Source organism: Heptranchias perlo, chromosome 32, assembly GCF_035084215.1.
Source record: "Heptranchias perlo isolate sHepPer1 chromosome 32, sHepPer1.hap1, whole genome shotgun sequence".
NCBI lineage: Eukaryota > Metazoa > Chordata > Chondrichthyes > Hexanchiformes > Hexanchidae > Heptranchias > Heptranchias perlo.
Genome location: NC_090356.1, coordinates 19,795,737 through 19,823,267, shown reverse-complemented (window position 1 = coordinate 19,823,267; position 27,531 = coordinate 19,795,737). Strand labels below are relative to the sequence as shown.

The 27,531-nt window shown below is 46.1% G+C and overlaps 1 protein-coding gene across 2 annotated transcripts in view; it reads left to right on the top strand.

The window, feature by feature from the left end:
* The window catches only part of fhad1 (forkhead-associated (FHA) phosphopeptide binding domain 1), a 112,675-nt gene that overhangs the window by 15,721 nt on the left and 69,423 nt on the right, over window positions 1–27,531 (top strand). For both annotated transcript variants that reach the window (XM_067970580.1, XM_067970579.1), the window contains exons 10-21: window positions 943–1,047; window positions 2,712–2,819; window positions 4,156–4,242; window positions 8,230–8,382; window positions 10,151–10,343; window positions 10,747–10,817; window positions 12,305–12,442; window positions 13,606–13,713; window positions 14,118–14,207; window positions 15,061–15,298; window positions 16,618–16,747; window positions 23,074–23,180. In XM_067970580.1, coding sequence (XP_067826681.1) covers window positions 943–1,047; window positions 2,712–2,819; window positions 4,156–4,242; window positions 8,230–8,382; window positions 10,151–10,343; window positions 10,747–10,817; window positions 12,305–12,442; window positions 13,606–13,713; window positions 14,118–14,207; window positions 15,061–15,298; window positions 16,618–16,747; window positions 23,074–23,180 — 1,528 coding nt within the window. The remainder of the gene's footprint in view (window positions 1–942; window positions 1,048–2,711; window positions 2,820–4,155; window positions 4,243–8,229; window positions 8,383–10,150; window positions 10,344–10,746; window positions 10,818–12,304; window positions 12,443–13,605; window positions 13,714–14,117; window positions 14,208–15,060; window positions 15,299–16,617; window positions 16,748–23,073; window positions 23,181–27,531) is intronic.

Here is a 27,531-nt window from a genome sequence, read left to right as displayed (position 1 = left end):
AGAGTTTTTTGGTTTATTTAGTCCTCCCCTCCTCTGATTTTCTACCCTCCTGTCTTGAAGATGCCGACTCTTGTAACACGTGCGTGCCAAATTCTTCCCACTGCCATTTTAACGCAAGCGATAGGCCAAGAACGGCACCAATCGTAATTTGTACTCTGTGGTTCTCTAATAATCGAGTTTTATTCCACGGAAGTATTGAATGGGCTCCGTTTAGGTGGTCTGCTGGGACCAGGCATTCCTGGTGTTGGTCATGTTGTTTCGAGGAAAGTGAAGGAGAGGTTATTGTACCAGGAAGAGGGAAGATGAAGGAGCTGTTAGAACCTATAGTGCTCCGAACGGCCCATTCAAATACAGGGTTATCGCAGAGCTGAGAACAGGTGCCTGTATTCTGCATCAGGCAAGGGTGCACGGTACAAATCAGACTTAGGTTTAAGGGAAACCGTTTTCTCTTCACAGGGCATTGGATTTGGAACAGACTCCCACCAGTAACAGTTGATGTTCAGTCGAATAGCACTTCAAAAGGTGCTGGTTGGGAATGGGATCATAGGTTGTAAGTCAGGTACAGACTGAGGTGCTCAAATACTCCATGGGAATAAGTCGGGGGGCTGGTGGTGGAGAAAGTGTTAGCTGTGGAGGTGGGTGAGCAGATAGCAGGCCAGGGTTGAATAGTGGAGATGTGAAGATGGATGAATGTTCTGGAGTTTTGCTTAATTCCCTTTGGGGATCAGGGAATATTTATACAGAACTTCCCCTCAGGAGGTTGAATGGGTGGGGTACAGTCCACGATAGGGTAGATTGTCCACGGTCTGGGGGAGGAGAGGGTTTGAAGAGCCGAATGGTCTTTTCTCAATCTCGGCTTCCTGATATTCTACGGAATTAAGTAAGACAGGAGAACATAACTGGAGGGGGACAAAATTTAAAAAGTTTTTGTGTTTGTGTCAGAATGTGAAACAACTGGAGAGCCGATTGAAAAAGCTAGAGTCGGAGATCAAGCAGCTCCGCAGTGAACAGGAGGACATGAAGACCAGCGTAGCCGAGGAGAGACTGGTAGGCTCCAAGTACTCAACTTATTTTTCCGTACCTTTCCCAAAGATGCTGCCTCGGGCTGGGGTACAGTTCCATAGGTGTTGGATGCCCTCCAATATTTCACCCAAATGCCCATTCTTCATGTGTGTGTCTGAACAGGGAGTGTCATCAGGATACTCGACTGTGGAGGATATTGTTGCCGAGCCTGATTCCACCCTCGCCTAAGATCCACACATGCACTTGTGCATTTTCCAGCCGGAGTCACTGGACAGCAGTCTGGAGCAGGAATCCTGACCGTTTTTTCCCCTCCTTAACCCAGGAGTGCTGAGGCCTGTTGTAGATTGTAGAACCCCAAATGCTGGTTTGGCTGAAATCAGTTAACTCAGCACGGCCCAGGGGTCGAACCGGAGACTTTACTAGGTACGTTACTCATAGAACGTAAAGTGATTGGAGGAACTTGAAGTTCTGACCCTTGAAGAAGTGCAGGGATACGACACAATGTGACTTACCCACAAGATGGTAAATCATAGATAGTAAAGTATGTCACAGATGCACTTATTGCAGAATCAGAGCTGAATATGTTGAGTTTCTAATGACCTGGACTTTAGGTTTCGAGTGGGGAATAAACTGATTAAACTCAAAGCTGAAATTGGATCAAGGGAGTGGCTCAGTTAATGACCTGGGAAGACTCTCAAATGTTATTTCCTTGGACTATCAGGCCTTGGCGCAGTAATTGTATCAATAATCTCATGCTCCTATTATTGATTCCTGGCCATTATTAATAATAAAACACAAGTATCCTTATTCTTATTTTAAACCATTAAAAGATCCTTGAAATTGTTTTTGAATAAAAATAAAATAGCAAAAATTGACCTATGACCCTGTACACCACAAGACCTTTAAGAAAAGTAAAGAACCAGAAAAGGCCATCCAGCCCTCTGATAGCCCTCTAGTACCCTAACTCTCCTATTGAAGCTTGACCCTCTGGTACTGTATCTCTCCCATTGAAGCTCATCCCTCTAACATTCCAACTCTCCCAATTCATTTTGAACTCCCCATCCAATATTTAAGCTTTTATTTTCCCCTGCCTGGCAGATTGTCCCAAACATTTCTCACCCTTGGAGTATAGAAGTTCTGTTCTAAATTTAATTTTCACTAATTTAAATTTAGCTGTCAGCTTGGCTCAGTTGCTTTTGAGTCAGAAGGTGATGGTTTCCAAACCCACTCCAGGACTTGAGCACACAAATCTAGGCTGATACTCCCAGTTCACTACTGAGGGAATGCTGCATTGTCAGAAGTGCCGTCTTTTGGATGTGAAGTTAAACCAAAATCCCAGCCACCTATTGTGGTGGTTCAGGTGGATATTAATGATCTCATGGCAGTGTTTGAAGAAGAGCAAACACTGCCAAGTGTCCTGGCCAACATTCCTCCCTTAACCAACACCACCAAAAGTAAATTAACTGGACATTCATTTCATTGCTGTTTATCCACAGAATGGCTGCTGCATTTACCTACATAACAACAGTGATTGCATTCCAAAATAATTTATTATATGTGAAGCGCTTTGAGACATTTCTGATGAGGTGATGTGTAAATGCAATTCTTTCTTTACATCTTCTGTTCCCGGTCGTGCTTTTTTGACTTACTGTAAACTAGTTTACTGAAATGGCGTTGTTTTGTTTCAGGCCCAGGAGCAGCTCCAGGACGAGTTGGAGAGGACCAGACTACTGCTGCAGGAGATGGGCCGAAGGGAGCGGCTGGTGAGGGTAGATCTGGAGCAGGCCCAGGCTAGGGTAAGAAAACAAGCTGCCGTGTTTACACCGAGGCTTACAAGCTCAGATTGACAACTGAAATGCACGGAGCTGGGCCAGCATCTGGGGAAGGGGGGGAGCTGGGGGTGAAGGGGGGATGATTTCAAGACCTATACTGCAGGATTGGTCACTGTCACCCAGGGCTGACAAGAGCTGAGTGCGACCAATGTGCCAACTTGGCTCGGTTGGCGGTTCTAGGTCAGGAGGAGCGTTGTGCCCAAAGCATGAGTCGAATGATCAGCCCGCTTGACTGATCGTACTGTCATTTTTTTTGCTCAATATTCACTCTCACTTTTATACACATCAGGACTTGAGCACATGGTCAAGGCTGCAGCGCAATACTGAGGTGCTGTTGCATTGTTGGGGGTGCCATCTTAAGACAAGACATTAACCAAGGTGCTGTTTGCGTGGTCCCCCTAGGCTCCATGTCAGTGCCGCCCTTGTAGGAAGGGCCACCTGTTTCCTTATCGGCAAATATGCATCTGCACGCAGCAAGAGGCAGTACATTTAAGTGACTCCCGGAAGTCTAATTGGATCTCAGCTGGTAGGACAAGGTAAATGATGTGGGTCAGAGTCTATTGAGTTGTCTGTCACCCTATGAGCGCAGTTGCATGTCGTTTACCAATATGGTTGAACTTAGGGCATGACTTGATAATGTGACCCAAGGGAACCCTACCCTATCAACCTCATCCTTGGGAAAGAAAGAGTTTGTATTTATATAATGCCTTAATACATCTCTCAGGACATCCCAAAGAATTTTGTATCCAATGAATTATTTTTAAAGTGCAGTCATTGTTGTTAAATGGGTCAATGTGGTAGCCAGTTACACACAGCAACATCCCACAGTGAACACAGTTCTTCTGGATATTTTGGTGGTGTTGGTTGAGGGAGGAATGTTGGTCAGGACACCAGGACAACTCCCTGCTCCTCTTCAAGTATTGTTCATGTATCTTTATTGTCCATGTGAATCACCATTACAGGAGATGGGGCCTCAGTTTGATGTTTCATCTGAAGGATGGCACCTCCAACAATGCAGCACTCCCTCAGTACTTCACAGGGGTGTCAGCTTAGATTATATGCTCAAATCCTGCTTGTGGGGCTTGAATTCCACACCTTTCGAACTCAGAGGTCACAGTGCCACCAACTGAGCTAAACTGACACTTGAAGTAGAGCTTTTAGCAATGAAGTGGCTTTTTATTTAACCTTGGTGAGGAATGTGCTTGTATCCGAGTGTGATCTGCTTGTCAATTCGGTTGTGATAATGAAATTAAGCACATCTCCCAACATCGTCTTAAAACATCCTGTTGTACTTACGCAGCTGGAGCGATTCCGAAGTCGAATCATGCAGACCACGTACTGTGCTCCAGGAGTTCGATCACCTAAAGAGGCTGTTTCAGATCAACAGGTGGGTCCCTGTTATAGAAACAGTATGAGTCCGGTTACTTGGTGCTGTACAAGGACCAGAGGAAAGGTCAAACCCCAGTGAGCATGGCAACCCCGGTCTAATAATCTGAGACACACGTACCTGGCCAACTCATCAGTGATCGCTTTGCACCCTGTTCATACTGAGAAACCACTTCCACTCGCTCTGGTTCCCGTTGTGTTGAGTATCTCCTGTTTATACTGAGTGCAGTTACCACAGTTATAAATACAGAAAGCTGCAATGTCCAAACCACCCTGCTGGCTTGTATTACACTAAACCTGCCCAGAACCAGAGTGAAATGGTGATCCCAGTAGCAAGTGCTGCCACCATTAGCCTTTGCCTGCAGTGGCACTTTGTGTTTTACACCACTTTGTTTGTACTGCACCCCTGAGGATTCAGCTGATTAAGAGAGTGAGTAGCTGCACCATGCTGACTTGGAAGGTCCCAGGTATGATTCCTGCTCTGAGCTGCAATTGACCTCCATACTCTAGGAAGACTTGTATATCCAAGTTTGCAGATGGCACTAAATTAGGAGGGACACCATTTACATGTAGTGCAGATGGGAGCAAGAAGTTGCAAAGGAGTTGTAAGTGGGCAAAACTATGTGCGCAATGTGTGTTTCATGTGGGCAAGTGGACCGAAGACAGATAAAATGGTGAGAAACTAGGAAATGTGGAGGAGCAAAGAGATTTGGGTGTCCATGTACACAATTCATTTAAGGCTAGAAGACAGGTACAAAAAGCAATAAAAAAGGCTGATATCTCGAGGGGGCTCGAATACAAAGGGGAGGAAGTTATGTTTCAGTTGTACAAAGCCTTGGTCAGACCCCATCTGGAGTATTGTGTTCAGTTTTGGGCCCCGCACTCCAGGAAACATAGATTGGCCTTGGAGGTGGTGCAGGGCAGAGTCACCGGAATGATACCAGTGCTTAGAGGGTTAAATTATGAGGATGGATTGCATCAACTTGGCTTGTATTCCCTTGAGTATAGAAGATTGAGGGGTGAACTGATCGAGGTGTTTAAAGTGTTAAAAGGATTCGATAGGGTAGATACAGAGAAACTATTTCCTCTGACGGGGCGATTCAAAAACGAGGGGACATAATCTTAAAATTACAGCTAGGCCATTTAGGAGGGAAATCAGGAAGCACTTTTTCACACAAAGGGTAGTGGAAATCTGGAACACTCTTCCCCCAAAAAGGCTGTGGATGCTGGGTCAATTGGAGCTTTCCAGTGAGATCGATAGATTTTTATGAGGATGAAGGCATGTGGAGCCAAGATGTGTAAATGAAGTTGAGGTCTCGATCAGCCATGACCTAAATGAATGGCAGAGCAGGCTCGAGGGGCTGAATGGCCTACTCCTGTTCCTGTGAGAAATCAGTGGACTGACCCTTTCTGGAAAGTGTGGATGTTATCAGACTTTGCTGTGATGCTGCCCACGGTTGAAAAGCTTGTCAACACTTACTGTCTAGGCTCGTGAATGACAAGCAGCCACTTAGGTGAGGTGCTACCCCATCAAGAGTCAATGCCTTAAGGAGAGGAAGCATGAAAATTTTTAAAAATGAATTCAAAATACTCAAAGAAATTTAAATAAAAATACCTTATGGAGCAGTAACATTCCGATAAGCCGAATAATCCCCGTGGCTACTTTACTGAGTCAGTTTGAGGAACGTGAGGGAGAGTTGTTCATTTACCGACCTGCTGATGTATGTTACCATCATATAAGTTTAATTGTTGTTTTCTTCCAGTAGATGTCTGATTAATGATGAGGAAATCATATTCCTACATTAAATAAGTTTAAGACTTGTATACTTTGGGATATACCTGAGTCAAAATAGATACAGTGGAAACTTGATCATGCAGTGAGCCTGCACAACAAAAGTCACTGTGCTTTAAAGTAACTCATTGTATGTGAAGCATTTTGAAATGTTTCTGAGAGAAACGATAAGGCTCTATATAGTCTTTATTTCCTCTTACTTACAGTAACAGTAATTGCACCAGTAATTTACTAAACGTCTGTTCCCAATTGCAGGTATAGCAATGTAGGCGATTGAGGCTGACACTCTAGTGCAGTACTGAGGGAGTGCTACACTGTCAGAGGTGTCGCCTTTCGGGTGAGACGTTACACCAAGGCCCTAACTGCCCTCTCAGGTGAACATGTGGGATCCCATGGCACTATTTCGAAGAAGAGCAGGGGAGTTCTCCCTGTGTCCTGGCCAATATTTATGCCTCAATCAACACCACTAAAAACAGATTATCTGGTCATTATTACTTTGCTGTTTGTGGGATCTTGCTGTGTGTAAATTGGCTGCCGCGTTTCCTACATTACAACAGTGACTACACCTCAAATGTATTTCATTGGTTGTAAAGCGTGTTGGGACGTCCTGAGGTTGTGAAAGGCGCTATATAAACACAAGTTCTTTCTTTATGTTGCTTTGCTTCCTTTGATCCGATCCCATCTCCTCTCCGTTCCTTTGCTGCGCTCCTCCTCCTGTTCCTTTCATTGTACGGCTATCATTTCAGATTACGAGTGCCGAATAGGGTGTTTAACCCTGACCCAAAGTTAGCATGGCGCTCACCAAAAAATTGCAATCATTGGCGAGCACTCTGAAAAAGAAATAATGTACTCAGGTTCCACAGAACAGGCACAGGTGAGTCAGGCAGAGAAGAGTTGGAACTGGTCACAAAATATCAGATGCAAGGAAAGATAGCAAGAATGGGGGTTGGAAAGATTGGAAATAAAGTCCCAATTTATGAACAAAATATACATCCGATTTAGAAAATAAATGATATATTTTGCTGAGGAGTATCTGTACAAGGACTTTGGACGACCTTAGTGTGGTGTGTTCCTTTATGTGGTGGTCAAGGGGGAGGGTCTAATACTTTGTTGATGAAAGAGCTTGAATGGAGGGGGTGGTCAAACCCGTTACTTACAGTAAGTTTAGAGGGTGGGTCAAAGCCCTCCCATTTTCGAGAGTTGCTGGAGTATGTTGGCCGTGACAGAACTCTAAGGGTCCCACGCAGAACGTTAAGCTGTCTTTTCTGTGCCTAGATGCTGATGGACCTGCTCTCTATTTCCAGCATTTTGGTTTTACCTCTGCCTTTGAGACTGTTGATTTGAAAGTGAGAGAATTCCCTTTTCTCCGACTCAATTTAAAAAAAAAAGATCTTTCTCCACCCTGCACCACATGCATTCCCTGTTCAAGAATACTGGCTAGAATCCTATTCCCTGTGCTTTCTAACGTAGCCTAGACTGGCCCAGGAGGGGGCATTAGAGTGGGTTGGAGAGAGTCGGGGGATTAGCTCCCTCTAGTGTCCCTCTGCTCCATTCCTTTACTGCTGGGCTGAGACTGGAAACTCAATGTCTGAAAGGGTTGTGGACACAGATCCTTATCTTGTCACTCGGTGATGCTGTACATTTTGTGCCATTTCCTGTCTGCCACTGTGGCTTTGGAACGCCCATTTTAAATTTAGCTCAAGAAAAATTCTGGCACACTGTTTTCCTTTAACCTTTCTTCTATCCCCTCTTAAAAGTGCTGATTCTTTCCAGAGTATAGTTCCAAAGGCGCCAGCTGCCTTCGCTAACTCACCCAACTGTCCCATGTGTGAGCCTAGACTGTAAATATTAGCAGTGTATTCAACCATGGGGGGCATCACTTCCAAGCCGGATCCTGGTGGGACACACAGGACCCCTGGATTTCCCCCCCCCCCCTCCCTAACTCAGGGGTGCTAATTGTAGCTCCCATACTCCTGTCCTGGCTGAGGTCAGCTAACTCAGTACAAACCAAGCCTGGGACCTTCTGGTCTGTACAGCTCAGTGGCGCAATCAACCATGCATACACACCAGAGAGGCATTAACACTTCGAATAAATGTATACAACCCAAATCTTTTGCCACCCTGTACTATAGCTCCCTGGCAGAGAGTACCTATCAGCTCTCAATTAATCTCTTTCCATGTGTTGCTTGTCGGCAGGTGATTGAGCAGATGAAGCAGATTATTGATGAACGGGCGCAATTCAAGGAGAAGATGCAGAAACTGCAGGACCAGCTGGATTTGAAAGTCTTGGAGCAGGAGGAGCAGCGCACCAACGCGGAGGGACTGAGGAAAGTGCTGGAAGAGAGCGAGGTAACGGCATCACCAAGTACCCGTGGCTGCCCTGCGGTCAACCTGCAGGAAGCTATTGACCGCCCAAAGGGGCTGTTTGGTTAGGAATCTCAGGCTTGCAAGTCAGAAACTCCTGACCTGAGTGAGCTGCACCTTTGCACATGAAGGAATCTTTGTGCAGATTGTGCAGTCATTGGAGTCCTGAAAGACACTTGCAACATTTGAAGGTGTTGACTTCTTGCTGGGGATCGCTCCACTCTGCCTTCTGAGGTCTGACCTTTGAGTCCATCCTTCATGTGTGAGCCTATTCAGTGGTTATTGGCAAGACAGTCAAACGTGATGGGCATCACAGCAGAGTCCAATGCCCATGCATAGGAACAGGAATAGGCCATTCAGCCCCTCAAGCTTGTTCCGCCATTCAATTAGATTATGGCTGATCTGTATCTTAACTCCATCTACTCGCTTTGGTTCCATATTCCTTAATATCCTTACCGAACAAAAATCTACCAATCTCAATTTTGAATTTTTCAATTGACCCCCAGCCTCAACAGCTTTTTGAGGAAGAGAGTTCCAGATTTCCACCACCCTTTGTGTGAAGAAGTGCTTCCTGATATCATCCCTGAACGGCCTAGCTCTAATTTTAAGGTTATGCCCCCTTGTTCTGGACTCCCCCACCAGAAGAAATAGTTTCTCCCTATCTACCCTGCTCATACACTGGATAGTGAGCAGGAGGAAGGACCCTGGATAGTTTTCCATTCTCTAAACCAGTGTTAGCACCTCTACTGCTGCCCCAGCTCCATCGACACAGACCTGGGGTCGAACCTAAAGGATCTTCTGCTTTGCGTGGCTCAGTCAGCTACAGGACAATGTAGTTTCTTCCCCCGGGCCTCCCCATGCCATACATTATCTCCAGCCGGTGGGCCGAGACAGAGGCCTACACCCAGACATCACTACAGCCGATCTGTATCTGGCTGTTGGGAAAACGGGTGAGAATTGCAACCAGGATGGCCATTCTCGCTGTGAGTTTCTCTCCTCGCTGTGACAGCACAACCGAGATCGTCAACGGCCCAACTGGGGCTGGAAAACTCGCTGCAGCTTTAAATCCCACGCCAGTATCGGAGCCAAAGCACAGTTATGGGAAACGCCCATATTAAATCAGCTGCCCTGCTCCAGTGTGTCTCTTGTTTCAAACAGAAAGAATTACCCTACTCCCAGGGCATCTAATCTAAAGGCAGCAGGACATTTGAATATCAGTCCCTGTCATTTCGCTCAATGGGGTAGATCTTGACTCTGTGCGACAGTGTAAAACGAGTGTTAGCGAATCAGTTTTACATCTCTCCCGATTTTTATTTCCATTGAAGTCAATGAGAGATGTAACTTGGGCTGCCGACTCGCCATCACCTGTTTTACACTATCGCACAGAGTCCGGATCTACCCCCATCATTCTTGTTTTTTCTTCGAGCAATAACCTCATCTCCACATGGGCTTGGACACAAGGGTTAGGCACAGAGATTGTGTTACACCACAGCCCGTGAGTGAGCTGCTGCTTGACGAAGCACAATCGTTCTTTTATGACGTGCACTGTGCTTTTGTTTGTCCAACAACGTCACAGCACCGTGCTGGTGAACAGCCCGAAACCATTGAGTGTCCGGCCGTCTGTCATGGACATTCCCTTCTCTTTCCCATCAAGTTTACACCTGAGCTGTTCCTACAGGCCACTGATGCAGGAGTTGTGTTGGAAGGATTTACTGGAATATCTTATACAGGCTGTTATTGTATTTTTCACCAGGGTCGTCTGCAAGCTGGCTTCGGGAGCTCTGTGAAGAAAGAGATTGAGACACTCCAAGAACTCTCCGTGGACCAGTCTCTTCTGTGGGTGCAGAAAGCCACCACTAGCATTTTAAGTAGCATGTTGTCGTGGCAACAGCAGTCGGAGCAGAGCCTATTGGATGCTGGGATAGATACATCGAGCTGTGAAGGAGGTGAAGATGCTGTTCACTAACACTGGAACTGTAGGCTGGACTGGGCGGCACAGGCATTTCACCTTTGGGACTTGAGTTCAAATCCAGCCCAGTTCCCGGTGGGAATGGGGCCTCGGCACAAAACTGCCCCTCATTCAGCAGCAGATTGGCAGTCTCACTCAGAGTAAGCTGGTACAGGAATCGTGCTGGTTCAGTAGGGAAGGGTAGGGTTGAGGCACATTGATGGGACAGTGTAGAGGGAGATTTACTCTGCATCCAACCCATGCTGTCGCTGACCTGGGAGTGTTTGATAGGGCAGATGGTGTCATTAAAAGTTAAGAATTAATCAGTGGTTAGACTGGGGATGATGCATTGATTCCCTCAAAGGCTGATAATGTCAGCGTCTCTCTTTGTTTCTGTGCAGGAATCACTGGATGTTTTCAGCTGCTGCAGGAGAAACTTCACATGGCAGAGGAGCAGATAAAGGCATTGCAGGTACAGTGAGGAGATTGTATGAGAATAGAAAAACCACCCTCAGCAACTGGTAATGCACCCATATTTACAATCAGGAACCAATACACCCACTGGTGCAGCAACCAGGAACCAATACACCCACCCATGCTGCAACAGGGAACCAATACACCTGCCCACATAGCAACCAGGAAGCAATACACCAACCCATGTAGCAACCAGGAACCAATACACCCACCCACGCAGCAACCAGGAACCAATACACCCACCCACGCAGCAACCAGGAACCAATACACCCACCCACCTATGCAGCAACCAGGAAGCAATACACCCACTCACGCAGCAACCAGGAAGCAATACACCCACTCATGCAGCAACCAGGAACCAATACACCTACCCATGCAGCAACCAGGAACCGATACACCCACCCATGCAGCAACCAGGAACCAATACACCCACCCATGCAGCAACCAGGAACCGATACACCCACCCATGCAGCAACCAGGAACCGATACACCCACCCATGCAGCAACCAGGAACCGATACACCCACCCATGCAGCAACCAGGAACCAATACACCCACCCATGCAGCAACCAGGAACCAATACACCCACTCATGCAGCAACCAGGAACCAATACACCCACCCATGCAGCAACCAGGAACCAATACACTCACTCACGCAGCAACCAGGAACCAATACACCCACCCATGCAGCAACCAGGAACCAATACACCCACCCTTGCAGCAACCAGGAACCAATACACCCACCCTTGCAGCAACCAGGAACCAATACACCCACCCATGCAGCAACCAGGAAGCAATACACCCACCGATACCCGTCCTTACCTGATGTCCACACAAATTTACCAGCAAGAGTTGTTGCACGGTGATCAGGAATCCTGGCTGATTTGATCTTTCTTTCTAGCCCAGGGACACTGAGGCCAAATGTTGCGTTCTTATTGCTGCCACAGGTGACGTGTGCTGAAGACTGGGGATGAAATCTGAGGCCTTCCTGGTTTCCTCAGCCTCTGTTTCACACTGAGCGGTGCATTTACCCACTGAGCGGTCGGGAGATTTAATATTTTTCTAAACAAATGCTTTGTAATATGACTGACGGACACAGACCAACACCTGTGTAATGCTCCTGGATCCTGTGTCCTCAGGATTAATTCAGGGCTGAAAGAAAAATAACAGCCCCTGACTAGGGTTGCCAACTCTGGTTGGACGTACTCCTGGAGATTTCATCACATGACCTCCCACCTCCAACTGCCCCACCCAGTCAATCAGCCTTTTTCTCATCTCCAATATTTTTGAATTTTAATAAACAGAAATGTTCAAAGAAAATTAAACAAAACACTTTTTTTTAATGCTCCCATGATTTTTCTCCTGGGTGTTGCTCGCAGCAGTGTCCAGGAGATTAATCTCTAATTCCTGGAGACTCCAGGACAATCCTGGAGGGTTGGCAACTCTTTCCCCTGTGTGCTCTAAAACGGATTAACATATCCCACAGGAAGAGATGGATCGGGTGCAGAACTCCCGGGATTGCGAGAGACAGGAGCAGCTGAATGAGCTGAGGGAGGAGTGTGAGCGGCAGATGGCGGAGGAGGTTAGACGTTCTCAGTCTGAGGTTCGGGAGCAACACCGCCAGGTAAGGAGTCACCAGCCTGAATTTTATTCCCAGTGCAGGAATGGGTCGATATGGTGCCAAGATTATATTCTGCTTGTTCCTGTTCTGTCCCATTTGAAACTTGACATTAAACCCATTATTGTGGGGGGGGGTGGGTTTTCAAGATTTAGGCAACATTTATTGCCCATTCCTGGGTGCTTGCTAGTTCAGGTCTGGACATTAAGAATCAACCACTCTGTGGACTGGAGTCACGTGTAGACCAGGCCGGGTAGGAAAGGCAGCCTCCCTGCCTGAAAGGCATCAGTGAACTGGTTGGGTTTTAACGACAGTTTGGCAAATTGCATGGTTATTTTGTTGAATTCAATTTCACAAGTTGCCATGGTGGAGTTAGAATTCACGATCTCTGGGGTGCCAATCCAATACCATAACCTGTACACTGCCAGACCCTTGCTTCCTCTCTCGAAGGCACTGGTTGTTGCTGCGGTACACTCTGGCAATTTTTCCACAGGTGAGCAACAGCAGGCTATTCAACTGCAATGGCGTCGCAGCCAAGCCTGATCCAGGCCTCAGCCAACCCCCCAACCTGAATCGATTTTTGGACATAAGCACCTTCCAGCAGGAGTCACTGGACAGTGAGCAGGAGCGGGTACCCCCAGTTCTGATTTACAGAACAGGCAGTATTGGTAATACCATCGGGAGAAATTAAATCTGATTTAAAAATACACAAAACATCATTCAGAGGCCATCAGGATAAGCAGGCTGCGAGCCCACAGGGAGGCACCCGAGCAGGCTGCGAGCCCAGAGGGAGGCACCCGAGCAGGCTGCGAGCCCAGAGGGAGGCACCCGAGCAGGCAGCGAGCCCAGAGGGACTCACCCGAGCTGGCTGCGAGCCCAGAGGGAGGCACCCGAGCAGGCAGCGAGCCCAGAGGGAGGCACCCGAGCAGGCTGCAAGCCCAGAGGGACACACCCGAGCCGGCCGCGAGCCCAGAGGGAGGCACCCGAGCCGGCCGCAAGCCCAGGGACACGTGGCTGCTCCTGGGGGCCAGAATGGCAAATCAGCTCAGGCTGGAACACACCCTCGGGTGTCTCCCAGAGTCAGGATCTTTAAGTGAGAAGTGGTGTGAATGTGCACAGAGCTTCAAACGTGCAAGAGTGAGACTAACAGGTTGTGCTGCGTCCCACAGCAGCTGGCTGAGGCGGTGGCTGTGGAGAAAGAGAGGGGAGCGGAAGCGGTGGAGGAGGAGAGGAGGAGAAGAGAGGAGACTGAGCTCCGTCTCAAAGAGCTGAGCGAGGTGAGCGGCAACAGCGCACAGAGCTGGGGTCTGTGGCATCAGTGTATGGGGGGATCTGGGGAGTACGCTGGAGCAGCCTGATAGTGCATGGGGATCTGGGGTCTGATTGACAGCAGTCCACCGGGTAGGAACTACGGTTGGAACCTGACTAGCACCAGTGCATGGAAGCTGAAGCAACGCATGGGGGCGGTGGGGTTCTATGGTCTGTGGCAGCAGTGCATGGGGACTGGGTAATAGGATCTCACTGATAGCAATGCCTGAGGCTGGGACCTGCTGAGAGCAGCTTGCGGGGCCTCGCCCTTCTACGCTCCAGACTCGAGCTCACGGAGTCTCTGATCGAGATCGGTGATCTGCAGCCAGTATTGGATGATGATGCCACCTCTCCTGTGTGTCCATCTTCCCAGAGTGCAAAGGTGAAATGTCAGGAGGCGGAGGCCCTGAAACTGCAGCTGAACGACACGTCACATGTGCTGGAGGAAGCGAGGAAGGCCGAGGTAAGCAATTGTCTCACACGCGTGGTGTTTTCAGCTGAGAAGCACCGACACTTTCTGAGAGGTACTGAAAATAATAAACAGCACCGAGACGCTAAATCAGGAACACGACTTGAAGCTAAACGGTGAGAGTAGGGCAGGGGGAAACAGGGTCAAACTAACAGAAGGGAGATTTAGAATTGACGTCAGGAAGCTTTTCTTCAAACAGCGAGGGATCCACATGTGGAATGGGCTTCCGGGTAGAGGCAGTGGAGGCAAAAACCCTGGAATCATTTAAAAAGCAGTGAGATGCTGTAATTAGGGGGACGCTCAGGTGTTTCTGGATGGATGAGCCGAATGACGTTCCTCGTCCATGTCTGTTTTGTGAGGAATGTTACCCTTTGTTTAATAAGTTCCCATTGAAGTGCCAGGTGGGGCTTGTCATTCCCAATCCTCGGAAGGAGGATTCGTGGATCTTGCTGCTCCTCCCCGTCCCTGTACAGCAGCTTCCGACTGTTAACACTGATCTAGAGAAAGGGAACTGCGCCCAAAGCTGAATGAATATTGAGCGATGGAGGCACACAAACTGGGGGGTTACCCCCACTCATCAGGGTTACGTGTCTCAAAGCAGTGGTAGGGCCACTACAACTGGGCTGAGCAACCCTGGGCTAGGGTGGGCGCATTTACGGGGAGATTTTGGATTAGGAACAGACTTGCCTGAAAGCCCTCTAGTGCGCTGACCCTTCTCTTTTATTGAAGTCTGTCGTGCAAGTATTCTCTTCCTCTTTTTCCCTCTTTCTTTCTCTCTTTCTCTTTCGGCAGATATTTGGAATATCTTTGTCTCTTTACTGTGGCGTTTCTTGCTCTCTTTCCTTAGGCCGGTCTGCGAGAGGAACTGGCAGCGCAGAAGAGCCGTCAGAAAGCAGAGGCTGAGGGCCTCGGGGATCAGATCGAACTGGAGAGGAGCCGTTACCTAAATGAGCTCGCAGAATTCAAGGAGCAGATCCGGCAGCACTCTCGGACAATCGTAGCTCTGGAGGAGAGGCTGCTCACCGTTACCAAACAGCAGCAGGCGGCAGAGGAGGAAAGAAGGGTCCTGTCGGGAAAACTAAAGGGTAATTGTACATTCTACACAGGATCCGGTCGGGAAAACTGAGGGGGAATTGTACATTATTCACAGGATCCGGTCGGGAAAACTGAGGGGGAATTGTACATTATTCACAGGATCCTGAGAGAGGGGACCATGTTGGAGACTTGATAAGATTAAGGTATTAAAGGAAACGGGGCAACATAGAAAGGAAGTTTTTTTTACAGGATGGAAACCGAGAGTAGTAGTTAATAATCTTTTATGGAATGAAGGGATTTAAACTCTGGTGCCCCCAAGTTGTATATAATATAATCTGGATTTGGGTAAAGGGGGCACAATGTCACAAAAAGTGACATCAGAGGACCTAGACAAATTAGTAGATCGGGCAGATCGATGTCGGATAAGATTTAACGTAAGGTGATAATTTTGGGCAGGAAGAGAGGATATATGTACACTATATGGTGAAACTTTTAAAGGAGTAGATCAGATAGACTTAGGGATTCAGATACACAAATCTTCAAAACTTGGAGGATGTTGATAAAACTGTAAACAAAAATGGGATCCCAGGTTCTATCAATAAGGGTATCTGAAATGCAACTCTTGTTACAATGCAGCACTCTCTCAGTATTGCACAGGAGTGGAGCCTTGATATCTACTCAAGTTCTAGAGTGGGGTTTGAACCCAGAGGTGAGACTGACATTTGATGGAAGATAAAACTGTATTAAAAGTCTGAAATGAAATAAACAAGTTTAAATTTCCCACCTGAATCATTATAATTAAACACTTCCAGCATTTTCTTTTCATAAATGGTTGTTATGAACATACAAAAATGTCGGGCAGGAAAAGACCACTGGTCCATGAAGCCTGCCCCACACACATAATGGTGGACCATCCTGACCAGACACTTCCTCCTCCTCCTACCACCCCCCCACCCCCCACACCACCATGGCACAGCCATGTGACCTCCTGGGAGAGGCAAAACCAGCAGGAAAAAAAACCCAGGGCCTATAAGGGGAATAGAAAACTCTCCAATCCCCTCAGGCGATCAAAACCAGTCCAGGAGACCACATTGACCATGCCTACGTTAACTGTTAATCCATTTACCTTCTATATGATGCAATCTCTGCCCCAGTCAAGAACCAGTCCAGCTCCCTCTTGAAGGCGTGCAGAGAGTCATCACCCACCCCTCCAGCCGGCAATCGCGGTTAATTTTCATTGACTAAATCTCACGATTCTGGACCGTGCACAGCCTATTGCTCAGACCGGCAGTGATTGGAGCTGGGAAGGGATGCACGGGATGTCCGCCATTGCCAGCTGATGATGCTTCTTTCTGTTTTCTTTATGCAGATGCTAAGAAGGAGCTGGAAAAGCGGGAGAGGAATTGGACGTTAAGACAGCCTGTTCAGTCACCGCCACCAGCAATAACGCCGATCACATCTGACACGCATGTCCAGGACCAGACTTGCGCCTTACTCCAGTGAGTATCTTACTGAGTCAAATGGGATGACATAGGCTGTATCATGAGAGTTATTTCCGAGGGGGCAGGGGTGGGGTTCATGCCCCCTCATAAAATGTTGATTACACACCTTTTTCCTACATTTGTGGCAAAAATAATTTATCTTGGAAGGGTTACAGATAAATAATAAAATAAAGTAGTTACAAGTTACAGTTGACTCTTTATCAGTGTTTGTAGATCTAATGGGACAAAAATTATCAGTCACATCTCCATAAATATTGACAATCAATCACTTCTCTACAAATATTGACAATCAATCACTTCTCTACAAATGCTAACTGGTGGCAGTAGTTGTTGGGATGAGGAGACTGCACTTTGCTGTCGTACAGTGCTGACATTCTACCACTGGATGGCAATATTGCAATTCGCAAATACTCACAGCAGTAAAGAATGCAGTCACCTGCAGAACCCCCGAGGAAGGAGGAAGCCTCCGAAAGCTTGTGAATTTAAAATAAAATTGCTGGACTATAACTTGGTGTTGTAAAATTGTTTACAGCAGTAAAGAAGCAGCAGGAGTAATGATGGGGAGAGAGAGCAGGAGTAATGGTGGGGTCAGGGAGAGAGAGCAGGAGTAATGGTGCGGTCAAGGAGAGAGAGCAGGAGTAATGGTGGGGTCGGGGAGAGAGAGCAGGAGTAATGGTGGGGTCGGGGAGAGAGAGCAGGAGTAATGGTGGGGTCAAGGAGAGAGAGCAGGAGTAATGGTGGGGTCGGGGAGAGAGAGCAGGAGTAATGGTGGGGTCAGGGAGAGAGAGAGCAGGAGTAATGGTGGGGTCAGGGAGAGAGTAGGAGTAATAGTGGGGTGGGGAGAGAGATCAGGAGTAATAGTGGGGTGGGGAGAGAGAGCAGGAGTAATGGTGGGGTCGGGGAGAGAGAGCAGGAGTAATGGTGTGGTGGAGGGAGAGAGTAGGAGTAATGGTGGGGTCGGGGAGAGACAGCAGGAGTAATGGTGGGGTCGGGGAGAGAGCAGGAGTAATGGTGTGGTGGAGGGAGAGAGAGCAGGAATAATGGTGGGGTCGGGAGGGTGGGGAGGAAGAGCCATAAAATGTGACAAAATTCTTCCCAATCATTCTGTAAACTAAAAACATTATAACCGTCTTATAAAATTGAAACAGAGCAGAAACCTCTGGAAACGGTTAACAGGTCAGTCAGCTGAAAGAGAAATGGCAGGTTGACTCTGCAGGTGACGCTCTTCATCAAACCGTCAGGGTCAGGCTGGACAAATCTTTTTGTAGGACAAGCCAGGACATGCCCAAGAGAACAAAGGGATGAGAGGGCAGTGTCAGATCAAGGCCAAGGGTTTAAACTTGAGACATATTGATGTCAGCGTAGAGGGAGATTTATTCTGCCATCTAACCGTGCTTTGCTTCACGGATGAGTCTTTCAGATGAGGCGTTAAACCGAGGCCCCGTCTGCCCTCCCTCGCGGGTGGATGTAAAAGATCCCGTGGCACTATTTTGAAGAGGAGCAGGGTCTCCAGTGTCCTGGCCAATATTTATCCCCCAACCAACATCACTGAGACAGATTATCTGGTCATTATCACATTGCTGTTTGTGGGATCTTGCTGTGCGCAAATTGGCTGCCGGGTTTCCCACATTACAACAGTAACTGAGCTTCAAAAAGTACTTCATTGGCTGTAAAGTGCTTTGGGACATCCTGAAAGGCGCTATATAAATGTAAGTCTTTCATTCTTCCTCGACGGGATAGTGTAGAGGAGGCTTCGCTTTGCATCTAAGCTGTGGTGTACCTGACCGGGAAAGCCTATTGCTGACACTGGGTCCCTGATATGGAAAGTGTTCCGTTTCCAAGATTAGCGTCTCGGACCTCGATAAGAATTTTAAAAAATTATTAAATATTGCTGTTACAGCCGACCTCAGTGTAACCAATGGCAGCAGAAAGCTGAGTCGTGTTATTAATGTGGGTTGTGAGCGGTCTATTTGAAGCATTCCTGAGCAGCGGAAGGGTAAACAAGCTACTAATTAACTGCTATTTGCAGGACGATGCTGAGAATGTGTTGCTGCAATTGTGTAAAGTGTTTGGTTTTAATAATAGCTGTGCATAATTCAGCACGGAAACTGCGGTGAACTGGTTTGATTAATTCCTTCAGATATACATAAGCCCAGAACAAAGGGAGGAAGCAGAGATTAAAAACTTGTTCCTTCAGGCATCTCCCACAGTTTATTTGTGGGTGAGAGGGCGCTGCATTATAAGGATCTGGGTGGATTCCACTTCTCCGTCCAGTGTCACTGTTTATTGCTCTGTGACCAGGCTTGGTACCAATCTGTGTCGGCACTCACTGGAGTTCTGAATGTATACCTATCCCTGGGTTTAAGTAACTAAGCTGCATGTGCAGGAGCACCTTCAGAAGTAAAGGAGCCGTTTCCTCATTTTATCAGCTAATAGTTGGAATGTGTACGTGGGGAATTCTACATGTGCCTGTGCTGGCTCTTTGAAAGAGCTAGCCAATTGATCCCACTAACCTGCTCTTACCCCATGGCCCTGCAATTTTCTCCCCTTCAAGTATTTATCCAATTCCCTTTTGAAAGTTACCGTTGAATCTGCTTCCACCGCCCTTTCAGGCAGTGCATTCCAGATCATATTAACTTGTCTAAGTTTTTTAGCCCAATTTTCATTCAGAAACAAACAGCAACAGGTATAAATTTAGAAGTCACGTTATCCTATGGACAACCAAGGAGGTGGTCATCTACACCTGTAAGAAGTTGTTCTGACCTAAGATCAATCTTATAGAATCATAGAAAGGTTACAGCACGGAAGGAGGCCATTTGGCCCATCGTATCCGCACCGGCTCTATGCAAGAGCAATCCAGCTAGTCCCACTCTCCCGTCCTTTCCCCGTAGCCCTGCAATTTTTTTCCTTTCAAGTACTTATCCAGTTCCCTTTTGAAGGCCACAATTGAATCTGCCTCCACCACCCCCTCAGGCAGTGCATTCCAGATCCTAACCACTTGCTGTGTAAAAAAGTTTTTCCTCATATCACCTTTGGTTCTTTTGCCAATCACCTTAAATCTATGTCCTCTGGTCCTTGACCCTTCTAATGGGAACAGTTTCTCTCTATCTACTCTGTCTAGACCCTTCATGATTTTGAATACCTCTATCAAATTTCCTTGCAACCGTCTCTGTTCCAAGGAGAACAATCCCAGCTTCTCCAGTCTATCCACATAACTAAAGTCCCTCATCCCTGGAATCATTCTAGTAAATTTCTTCTGCATCCCTTCCAAGGCCTTCACATCTTTCCTGAAGTGCGGTGCCCAGAACTGGACACAATACTCCAGTTGTGGCCGAACCAGTGTTTTATAAAGGTTCATCATGACTTCCATACTTCTGTACTCTATGCCTCTATTTATAAAGCCCAGGATCCTGTATGCTTTTTTAACCACTTTCTCAACCTGCCCTGCCACCTTCAATGATTTGTGCACATATACCCCCAGATCTCTCTGTTCTTGTACCCCTTTTAGAGTTGTGCCCTCTAGTTTATATTGCCTCTCCTCGTTCTTCCTGCTGAAATGTATCGCATCGCATTTTTCTGTGTTAAATTTCATTTGCCACGTGTCCGCCCATGCCACCAGCCTGTCTATATCCTCTTGAAGTCTATCACTATCCTCCTCACTGTTTACTACCCTTCCAAGTTTTATGTCATCTGCAAATTTTGAAATTGTGCCCTGCACACCCAAGTCCAAGTCATTAGTATATATCAAGAAAAGCAGCGGTCTCAGCACTGACCCTTGGGGAACACCACTGTACACCTCCCTCCAGTCCGAAAAACAACCGTACACCATTACTCTCTGTTTCCTGTCCCTTAGCTAATTCTGTATCCATGTTGCTACTGCCCCCTTTATTCCATGGGCCGCAATCTTGATGATAAGCGTACCGTGCAGCACTTTATCAAACACCTTTTGAAAGTCTATATACACCACATCAACTGCATTGCCCTCATCGACCCTCTCTGTTACTTCATCAAAAAATTGTCAATTCCATTTCCATTGAGCCATCCTTAGTTTTTGCCAAGTGAGATTTCATTTCAGTTCCAGTCTGTACCAATATAGGAGCTGTTTTTGTGCTGTGAGCCCATGCATTGGCTAGGCTTATTTTATGTGGAACCCTTCCAATCTTCAGAGAGAGGAGATTTTCATCTTAGTCTGGCTGAAATCATCCCCAGGTCCAAAATGAATAACCAGCGACTATTAGGTAAGGTGTTGAAATTTGTAGTTAATACCAAATTGGGGGTTATAGCTAATAATATGGAGGACTGCACCAAAATGAAGGAAGGCGTAAAACAGCTCGCAGAGTGGGCAGATAGGTGGCAAATTAAATTCAATATAGTGAAGTATGAGTTGGTTCATCATGGTAGGAGGAATAAAGAGGTCTCTTGTTCTTTGGAAGATAAAAAAAACTAAATTGTGTTGAGGAGAAAAAGGATTTTCCAGATCTGGAAATACAGACACATAAATTGTTAAAAGCAAATTGATAAAGCCATAAAGAGTGCAAACAGAGCACCAGAGGAATAGAATGCAAAAGCATGGAGGTAATGTTAAATTTATATAGAACCTTGGTTAGACCACACTTAGAGTACTGTGTGCAGTCCTGGTCGCCATACTACAATAAGGATACTGAAGCACTGGAGAAAATGCGGACAAGATTTACAAGGATGATAGCAGAATTGAGAGGATGCAACTATCAGGAAAGATTGAGCAGGTTGGGCACTTTTCTGTGGAAAAGAGAAGACTAAGAGGAGACCTTTAAAATTATGAAGGAGTTCGATAGGATGGATGTGGGAAAACTGTTTCCAGTTGTGGTGAGTCCAGAACAAGGTGGGATATATATAAGATAGCCACTAACAGATCAAATAAAGAATTTAGGAGGAATTTCTTTACACATAGTGTAGTGAGAATGTGGAACGCTGCTACGTGGAGTGATTGAAGCAGATAGCATTTTTTTAAGCGGAGGCTTGATGCATGCATAAGGGATAAGGGAATAGATGTACAGGGGCAGGTTGGAAAGAAGTAATTCGAGTAGGAGGAGACTCGCTTAGAGTATAAGCACCTGCATAGACCAGTTGGGCCGAACGGCCTGTTTCTGTGCCGTAGATTCTATGTAATTTTATGTATTCTCTTTATGGGTGGGTTGGGGGGAGATAAGCAGGGTCTTTTTGTGGCCAAGTTGTCTCCAAGGTGACACGCTTGGTGACGGAAGTTTGAACCATTTTCCACAGGACTCCAGAGCCTACCTGGTTCATTAATGGGACCTGGAGGGATAGACCTGTCACTAGGGGCTGGGATTCTTCCCACTAGACTCCAGATAACCCTGGAAGCCAATTGTCCAATGGACCAGCAGCTGGAAGCTTACCTGTATTTTACACCAGTAAGCTGTGCGATTTTAACCAGTTAAAGTCTAGCAATATCCCTGTGTACACCATGCCAAGCTGTGCCTAGTCCTAGTAATCACACCTGTCAACTTTCACTCATTTGGAACGTCAATCACTCATCTTGGTTTAAAAGTGCAAGCCATTCTAACACACGTCATGCCTCAGAATGTACACAGCATTGTGTGTTTAAATGAGTTGACAAACTGCATCATAAGTGTCACTGGTGACATTTCTACAGTGCTTACAGCTTTGAATAATCTGTCTGTTTCTCTTATCCTGTTTATATCTCCAATATTCCATCTGGATTAAGAGACGACTCATCATTAGTCTTCTAACAATAGCCCTGTGTACTCAAACCTAGCATTCAGGCTGCAGGATGGTTCCCAGTAAACTAGCAAAGGTTGATAGGAACCAAAGGGTTTGGAGATAGTACAGATCTATGTACGGCATTGGGAGGACTCCTGCACACAGTGTTGCCGGGGTACCTGCAGACTCTAGTTTGTTCCTGCAGACACCCATATGTTCCTGTAGGTGGTCTTCGCTCTCTGTATGGGCAGGCTGAGATCTTGGTTCATACACGTGGGCTGAGCGCTGAGTCCGCTATCTGCAGAATAAAAAGAGTAGCCTGCGATATCCACTGACGGAGGCCATTTATGGCCAGCACAGTGGGTAAAGAAAATCACCTCTTAGGTGATACTATGTGCTGGTGCTGCCCCATGATCAGGGCTGTTGGCAGTAATGATGCAGTAGAAACACAGCATTTTGGAATATTCTTTTCAAAGTATAGCCCTAAATCAGTGATGACTCAATATCATTTTTATTTGGATTCAGCTCAGTTTTTATCTGCTCTCTCTATCATGATTCCATTTAGGATTTTAATCTAACTTTTCTGTTCTTGTGCCCCACAGAAGGGAGTTAGTAGAGACTCGGAAGCAAGTCCTGGCACAGCAAGATGTTATCCTGGGATTGAGAAGGGATCTGGCTGGGGCAAATGCCAGGATGTCAGATCTGGCAGGTAGGTTATCTTTGCTGAGAATGGTGGTAGTATATTGGTGGATGAAAGGATGTTTGATGTTGCTTCTCACTGTCTAACAGACTCATAGGAACAGGAGTAGGCCATTCAGCCCCTCAAGCCTGATGTTGGAGCTCCTGCAGAGTGGTACAGTCTCACTGGCAGGGTTCTCACTCAGGCTTAAACCAATGCAAGTAACATTTGTACCCCACAAGTGCCAGGCAATGTCCGTCCCCTATAAGAGAGAGCCTAACCACCTCTTCTCGACAATCAATGGTATTACCATCGCCGAATCCCTCACCATCAACTTCCTGGGGGTCACCATTGACCAGAAACTCAACTGGACCAGCCACATAAATGCTGTGGCTACAATACTAGGTCAGAGGCTGGGTATTCTGCAGCGAGTGACTCACCTCCTGACTCCCAAAATCTCTCTTCCACCTACAAGGCACAAGTCAGGAGTGTAATGGAATACTCTCCACTTGTTTGGGGAGTCTGCAACAACATTCAACTAGCTCGACACCATCCAGGACAAAGCAGTCTGCTTGATCGGCACTCTTTCCCACCAGTTTAAACATAAAGTCCCTCCACCACTGGTGCACCGTGTCTGCAGTGTGTACCATCTACAGGATGCACTACAGGAAGTCGCCAAGGCTTCTTCGACAGCACCTCCTACCACCTGGAAGGACAAGGGAAGCAGGTGCACGGGAAGACCATCACCTCCAGGTTCCCCTCCAAGTCACACACCATCCCGACTTGGACATATATCACCGTTCCTTCATCGTCGCTGGGTCAAAATCCTGGAACTCCCCACCTAACGGGAGCAACTTCACCACATGGACTGCAGTGGTTCAAGAAGGCCCACCACCACCTTCTCAACAGTAACTAGGGATGGGCAATAAATGCCAATCTTACCAGCGAGGCCCATATCTCGAGCATGAATTTTTAAAAATCCCCAGAGCAAGAATTGAGAAAGAACTCTTCTTATACTCCGACTTTCTCTCTCCTCGTGCTTTATCTCTCTTCCTTTGTGCTCTCTCTTGTGCTTTCTCTTTCCTCATGCACTCTCTCTTTTCTCTGTTCTTTCCTTTCAACAAAACCAAACTGCAGTGTGACGTCACAGGTAAGGCAGGTAGGTGGCTGGTGGTGAGTATCTCTTCTGTTTTCTTCTTTCTTAGGACTGTGGGCTCAGTAACTTATAGCATAAAACTAATTTTTTTTTTAAAAACTAAACTTAATTTAATAAATTAGACAAGGCCAGTGCTTGGTTCAACCTAAAAATAATTTGATTGGCATTGTAGTATCAATCAATAAAATAGTTATGACAGGGCAGGAGATGTGTTGCAGCTGCCATATGTGTGGGAACTACTGGACAGTTTTGTCCAGGGCGACTACATCTGCGGTAAGTGTCTGCAGCTCAAGGAACCTCGGCTCCGAGTTGAGGAGCTGGAGTCCAAGCTACAGACATTGCGAGGCATCAGGGAGGGAGAAAGTTACCTGGACACTTTGATCCAGGAGGCAGTCATGCCCCTTGGACTAAATACTGTAGAATTGGCATGTGGTCAGGGACAGGAGGGTGTGACCAAGGTTGGGAGCTAAATATTATTTAACATTTCAGAAGGATAGGAAAAAAGGTAAAGGTGGTGGGGTAGCTCTGTTAATAAAGGATGAAATTGGTATAATAGTGAGAAATGATCTTGGTTCAGAAGATCATGATGTCGAATCAATTTGGGTGGAGGTAAGAAATAGCAAGGGAAAGAAATCACTGGTGGGAGTAGTATATAGGCTCCCTAACAGTAGCTACACTGTAGGGCAAAATATTAATCAGGACATAAGGGGGGCTTGTAAAAAAGGTAATGCAACAATCATGGGCGATTTTAACTTTTACATAGATTGGACAAATCAAATTGGCAAAAATAGCCCTGAGGAGGAGTTCATAGAGTGTATTAGGGACTGTTTCTTAGACCAATATGTCGGGGAACCAACCAGGGAACAGGCCATTTTGGATCTGGTAGTGGGTAATGAAACAGGATTAATTAATGATCTCAAAGTAAAGGATCCCTTGGGAAGCAGTGATCATAAAGTGATCGAATTTCACATCCAGTTTGAGAGCAAGGATCTTGGGTCTGAAACTACTGTATTAAACTTAAATAAGGGCAATTATAAAGGAATGAGGTTGGAATTGGCTAAAGTGGACTGGGTAAACAGATTAGATGGTATGATGGTGGATAAGCAGTGGCAAACATTTATAAAGATATTTTATGACTTGCAACAAAAATATATCCCTGCGAGGAGGAAAGACTCCACAAAAAGGGTGAACCAACCATGGCTAACTAAGGAAGTAAAGGATGGTATCAGGTTAAAAGAAAAAGCATACAACATGGCAAAGATTACTGGTAGGCCTGAAGATTGGGAAAACTTTAAAAACCAGCAAAGGATGACTAAAAGAATAATAAAGAGGGAGAAAATAAATTATGAGAGTAAACTAGCAAGAAATATAAAAACTGAAAAGCTTCTACAAGTATATAAAAAGGAAGAGGGTAGCTAAAGTAAACATTGGTCCCTTAGAGGATAAGACTGGGGAAATAATAATGGAAAACAAGGAAATGGCAGAGGAATTGAACGGATATTTTGTATCTGTCTTCACAGTAGAAGACACTAATAACATTCCAATAATAGTAGAAAATCAAGGAGCAAAGGGGAGGGAGGAACTAAAAACAATCACTATCACTAGAGAAAAAGTACTAGGTAAACTAATGGGTCTAAAGGCTGACAAGTTCCCTGGACCTGATGGCTTGCATCCGAGGGTCTTAAAGGAAGTGGCTACAGAGATAGTGGATACATTGGTTGTAATCTTCCAGAATTCACTAGATTCTGGAAAGGTCCCAGCGGATTGGAAAACCGCGAACATAACACCCCTATTCAAGAAGGGAGCGAGACAGAAAGCAGGTAACTATAGACCAGTTAGCCTAACAGCTGTCATTGGGAAGATGCTAGAATCCATTATTAAGGAAGTAGTAGCAGGACATTTGGAGACTCATAATACAATCAAGGAGAGTCAACATGGTTTTATGAAGGGGAAATCGTGCCTGACAAATTTATTAGAGTTCTTTGAGGAAGTAACGGGCAAGGTGGATAAAGGGGAACCAATGGATGCAGTATATTTGGATTTCCAAAAGGCATTTGATAAGGTGCCACATAAAAGATTACTGCACAAGATAAGAGCTTGTGGTGTTGGTGGGTAATATACTGGAATGGATAGAGGATTGGCTAACTAACAGAAAACAAAGAGTCGGGATAAAAGGGTCATTTTCAAAATGGCAATCTGTAACTAGTGGGGTGCCGCAGGGCTCAGTTCTGGGGCCTCAACTATTTACAATATATATCAATGACTTGGATAAAGGAACAGAGTATCTTGTGGCCAAATTTGCTGATGATACAAAGATAGGTGGAAAAGCAAGTTGTGAAGAGGACACAAAGTGTCTGCAAAGGGATATTGACAGGTTAAGCGAATGGGCAAAAATTTGGTAGATGGAATATAATGTGGGAAAATGTGAAGTCATCCACTTTGGGAGGAAAAATGAAAAAGCAAAATATTATTTGAATGGAGAAGTACTACAAAATGCTACGGTACAGAGGGATCTGGGTGTCCTCGTACATGAAACATAAAAAGTCAATATACAAGTGCAGCAGGTAATCCGGAAGGCAAACGGAATATTGGCCTTTTATTTCTAGGGGGATGGAGTATAAAAACAGGGAAGTCATGCTACAACTGTACAGGGTGCTGGTGAGACCACACCTGCGTACAGTTCTGGTGCCCTTATTTGAGGAAGGACATACTTGCATTGGAGGCAGTTCAGAGAAGGTTCACTAGGTTGATTCTGGGTATGGAAGGGTTGTCTTATGAGGAAAGATTGAACAGGTTGGGTCTATACTCATTGGAGTTTAGAAGAATGAGAGGAGGTAGTTTTGAAACATATAAGATTCTGAGGGGACTCTATAGGGTAGATGCTGAGAGGATGTTACCCCTCATGGGGGAATCTAAAACTAGGGGGTATAGTCTCAGAATAAGGGGTCGCCCATTTAAGACGGAAATGAGGAGAAATTTCTTCTCCCAGAGGGTCGTGAATCTTTGGAATTCTTTACCCCAAAAAGCTGTGGAGGCTGAGTCATTGAATACATTCAAGGCTGAATTAGACAAATTTTTGATCAGCAAGGGAGTCTAAGGATATGGGGAAAGGGCAGGAGAGTGGAGTTGAGGTAAAAATCAGATCAGCCATGATCTCATTAAATGGCGGAGCAGGCTCGAGGGTCCGAATGGCCTAATCCTGCTCCTATCTCTTATGTTCTTATG